The 4,683-nt window shown below is 42.2% G+C and overlaps 1 protein-coding gene across 1 annotated transcript; it reads right to left on the bottom strand.

Annotated features, from left to right (window-relative positions):
• Window positions 1–774: 774 nt before the first annotated feature.
• Window positions 775–2,952, bottom strand: LOC119528637 (40-kDa huntingtin-associated protein). The gene has a single exon (XM_037828951.1). It carries the CDS (start codon window positions 2,929–2,931, stop codon window positions 1,867–1,869), a length of 1,065 nt encoding a protein of 354 aa, XP_037684879.1. The 5' UTR covers window positions 2,932–2,952; the 3' UTR covers window positions 775–1,866.
• Between the last annotated feature and the right edge of the window lie 1,731 nt (window positions 2,953–4,683).

Below are 4,683 nucleotides of genomic sequence, written 5' to 3'. Positions count from 1 at the left end.
AAAGGTGGTCAAAGAATAGACTTCGACCCAAACTTGTCTTAGAATTCTAAATATTTTTAAAGAGAATTAATATCAAGGATTAGAAAGTCATTCAAGATATTGCAGGTGTAATGTAAGAAGGCATACCTTGCAAAATCGAAGGAAATGCTGAACCAGTGTGGAAGTGTAGAAACCAGGACACTGTCAGTATCCTCAGCCATGGGAGTGGATCTTAACTGTATCCACAAATGCTCTTTTTAGTAATTCAGATACAAGTCATAGGGAAGGTGATTTTATGTCCCTCCATGTACTTGCTAAGTCTCTGAGTGTTCTAGTTCCAACTTCCTAAGAGATGACATCTGATTGAAGATTTAATCTGTTATTCAATAATTTCATGACTAAGACTAAGAGAGTGAAGTTGGTCATATGATACAGAAAATTCTCCTTTTCAGGAGTTGTTTGTTGAACTAATTCTCTTAGGAGAAATAAGGCATGGAAGCATCTGTTGTAAACTTATATATTACAATAATGCCTTCTCTACCTAGTTGCCATTGTATGGCTTTGTATTCATATATTTTATTCTCATTCTTTCTTCCAGACAAAAATTATAAGAGAAATGAGCCTTCTTTTAATTAATAGTTTAAAAATATTTCTGCGAATATGCCAAACAATACTTACCTGTTTCTTACTTTGCTTAATTGTCATAATGTGTTTTTTTTATGCTACATACATTGAAATTTTAAATCATTGTCTCTTTTTTTTTTTTTTTTTTTGAAGGCACATATCAGTTTTAATGACAAATACCATACAATGGGTTGGCTTAAACAATGGGGAGTTATTGGTTTTGAGGCTAGGAGAAATTCAAAATTGAGATGTCAGCAAGGTGATGCTTTTTCCTGGAACACTGGCATTCTGGGCCTCACTCCTGGTGATTCTTTGGTCCTTGGCTTTTTCATCACATGTCAATGCATATGGTAGCATCTTCTCTCTCCTGGGTTCCTTTGACTTCCAAGCTTCTTCTCCCTGGTGCCTTTCTCCCTGTGGCCTTCTCTCTAAAGCCTCCAGTAATAGGATTAAGACCCTTCCAGATTCAGTTGGCCACAAATAACATCTTTAGAAGGTCCTACTTACAAGAGTTCACACTCACAGGAATGGATTACGATTAAAAACATGTTTTTCTCAGGTACATAATTCAACCTACCACAGGGCAATTAGGGAGAAAATCATTAATTTGTAGTGTTTGCTGATTTCCAAAGCATACATACTCCCATCATGGCTGATTTCAAGCTACTGATGGGCTGTCACTGAATGCAGAAGTGGGAAGAGATGTGCACAGTCAGCTCTCACAAGCCAGTACAAGCGAGCTCCAGCACGCCAGTGTGCTACATTTCTGGAAAAACCTCCTCCAGTTATATATTAATAATTAAAAACTTAGCTAGATCCAATTTGCTAACATTTTATTTAGAATTTCTCAATCTATATTCATAAAAAAATAGGTTAACCCTTTTCTGAAATCAGAGTCACGATAAAACCATATAGCCCAAGTATTAGTATTTAAAGAGCTAAGCAAAATAAAACACCCCCTATTAAACAAAGATGGGCAGGGGCAGTTGGGTAGAGGATGAAAGGGATTCTCATTTTTATGTTGCCAGGTTTTGGGAAGAGGACCACGTCCTCTAACTCCATCCTAATAAAAATAAAAATTTTTATTGTTCTCCTACTATTCTGGAAATAAGCATTTGGGATACAGACCCTTATTCCTATGATGACAATGTAACATAACATAAACGTAGAATGAGGATCAATGTCTTTTGTTCTCCCCCAAATGCAAAGGAGCATGCATGAGGTTTGACAACAGGAAAAAAGTCATTGGGTTAATGGGATTGGTCAGATCCCCTGTCCAGAGGGGGAGATGGTTTCTTGCAGAACGAGGTGAAGAAGATGATTCTGCTCAGCACTCAACAGCGGCCACATCTCCACCTGCAGCGACTTGATGGCTTCTGTGTCCTTTTCGTGCGTCGCCATGACCAAAGACTGGAGTAGCAGAAAGAGCTCCTCGGAAAGCTGGCCACTGCCCTCCTGCCCGTGGCTGTCAAAAGCCTCCCAGGAGTACTTCTCCAGGGTCTGGGCATGCTCGGGCAGCAGTTTGGCGGGCGGTGGTTGCAGGAGGAGCAGCAGCAGCACGCGGGACACCTCGCAGCGGACCAGCACGTCCGAGAAGGCGCCTAGCGCCGCGGAAGCAGGCGCTCCGGAGACGGCATTAGGAGGGAGCAGGCCCGGCTGCGGTCCTGGAGGCTGTGGCGGCGGCGGCGGCGGCAGGGGGTGGCTGCCGTGCTCCCGCGCGAGGCGCTGCATGTGTGTAAAGACCGCCAAGGCCCCGTTGTAGTCGCGGGCCAGCAGCTGGCAGGAGGCGGCCTCGCCGAGCGCCTGCAGCGCGGCCAGAGGCAGCTGGGGCAACTGGAGCTGGGCGGCTCGCTGGAAGTGTCCGGCGGCGGCGGCCGGCTGGCCCAGGTCGCGCAGGGCGGCGGCGAGCTCGAGACACAGGCCGGCGGCGGCGGCCGGCTGGCCCAGCTCGAGGTGCAGGCGCACGGCGGCGCGCAAGGCGCTGGCAGCGGCCTGCAGCGGCTCCCCGTAGGCAGCGGGGCAGGCCAGGCGCTGGCGCGCGTCGCGCTCCTGAAGCAGGAAGAGGCGGGCGGCCTCGGTCAGCGCCAGCGCCTCCCCGGGCCCGTGGAAGAGCGCCTGCTGGCAGCGCGCCACCGCCAGCTGGCACCAGGCCGCGTACGGGAGGCACTCCTGGGCGCGTAGCTCGCGGCCCAGCTGCGCGAACTGCTCGCCGGCCTCCGTCACGTTCGGCTTCCGCAGGAATCGCTTCTTCAGCTTGTTCGACACCAGCCGGTACCGGGCCAGGAAGTCCCCGGCATCGGGCCCCAGGCCGGCCCCGGCGGCCGCCATCTTCGCCGCCTGAGCGCTTCCGGCGCGATCTGTATTGTCTCTTAAGATAATAAAGTTCCAACTTCCTAAGAGATGCCATACGCATGAAAAATAATATGATGTTATCCTCAAAAGTATTCCTGAGATAAGAGTCCTTACAAAGACCTATACAAAGAATCTTTTGTATAAAGTGTTCCAAAAATAATGCACTTGAAGCAACCAAGTACCGTTTAGGAAAGTTTCTATAGACACTTCAGATCTGTCATTTCTGGCATTAATTGCTTATACAGAACACCTGTCAGAATTAGTTAAAAAGACAAAGGCAAGTACACAAATTATGACACAAACAATAATTTTTCATAATAATGTGAAAATAAAATTGAAAAAGTTTAATTTTATTACAGATGAATTCTAAGAACAATAAAGAATGTGGTATAAGTACAAGTATACACCAGTGGAACAAGTGTAAAAGTATTTGCCAAAATTTTAAGCAAATGTCTTCTTGTGGCATGGAAATAAATTTTCATCATGCCCCCCCCCCAAAAAAATGTTGATTAAACAATTACACTGACATGAAGATAATGTACTATGGGATGATCTCAAATAGAATAAAAAAGTCACTAATTCTAAAAAATGCATATTAGGGTCCCTAATGGAAAATTTTTCATGAATGAAGATAATAACAAAACTACTCTCAGAGTAAATATATGTTATACAGTATACTGTAAATATATATATATATACACATAAATTAATGTGTTTGATGATATAGGTAGATATTTGACTATTTTATCTATACTGCTTACATTTTATATTATTCAATTGCCCATCCAAAGTTAAAAAAAAAAAAAAAGACCACTAAATAGTATTCCTGTTGTCAAAATAGGGAGTTAATCTGTTACTCAAAATTATCTCAACTATAAGCATATAGCAATTTGATTTGTATTTAGGAATGTTTTAAATATGTGCATATGAAGCAACTAATCCATGCATAAGTCATAGTCTGAATGGGAAAAAACAAAACAAAACAACTATGACTAGTTCAAAAAACAGAATTGAATGTAACAATTTGATTAAAATGATAAAAAGCCAAACATGAGTTGGTGATGAAATCATAAATGAAACTGGGCATACAAAGAAGAGGCAGCTACGTGATAGAACCACAAACCATGGAATAGACGTACCCACTGCTGGAAATAGACACTGGTCATGGCAGAAAGAGAGAGAGAAATACCGTGGCTTTTCCCTTCTACACATTCTGCTATACAATCTTTTTTTCCAGAATTGCTCATTGTCCAAAACCTAATTTGAATGATATATGGGGGGCAGGGGAGTGGAGGCTAACCACATACCCTGTGAAACAGAGAAGAATAGAAGGGTAAGAACTGTATCTGACAGCATGCAGAGCAAATATGAGAAGAGTCCATACATCAATGTGATATGAATTTTTTTAAAATGAAAATACTAGCAAAAAATATCTCATATAATTCAGAAGGAGAAGAAAATTTTTTCAGCTTGGAAATAAATCAATACAAGCAGACATTAATTTGTCTCTTATTTTCCATGAAATAATCTATGAAGATATACAAAATATTTAAAAAATACAACCACAGTGAAATCTAAGATTTAAAAGGAACCTTGTGGAAGTATGTACAATGAATTCTCACTAAATATAAACCTGATACCATTTACTGGAGAAAAAAAAAAAAAACATGATCTTTAAACATGTAAAAGGTTAGCTCAAATAAAATCAACTGACTGCGATATTTTTTC

This window comes from Choloepus didactylus, chromosome 3 (genome assembly GCF_015220235.1).
Source record: "Choloepus didactylus isolate mChoDid1 chromosome 3, mChoDid1.pri, whole genome shotgun sequence".
Taxonomy (NCBI): domain Eukaryota; kingdom Metazoa; phylum Chordata; class Mammalia; order Pilosa; family Megalonychidae; genus Choloepus; species Choloepus didactylus.
The sequence above is the reverse complement of the archived record's forward strand: the minus strand, read 5'-3'. Positions and strand labels throughout refer to the sequence as shown.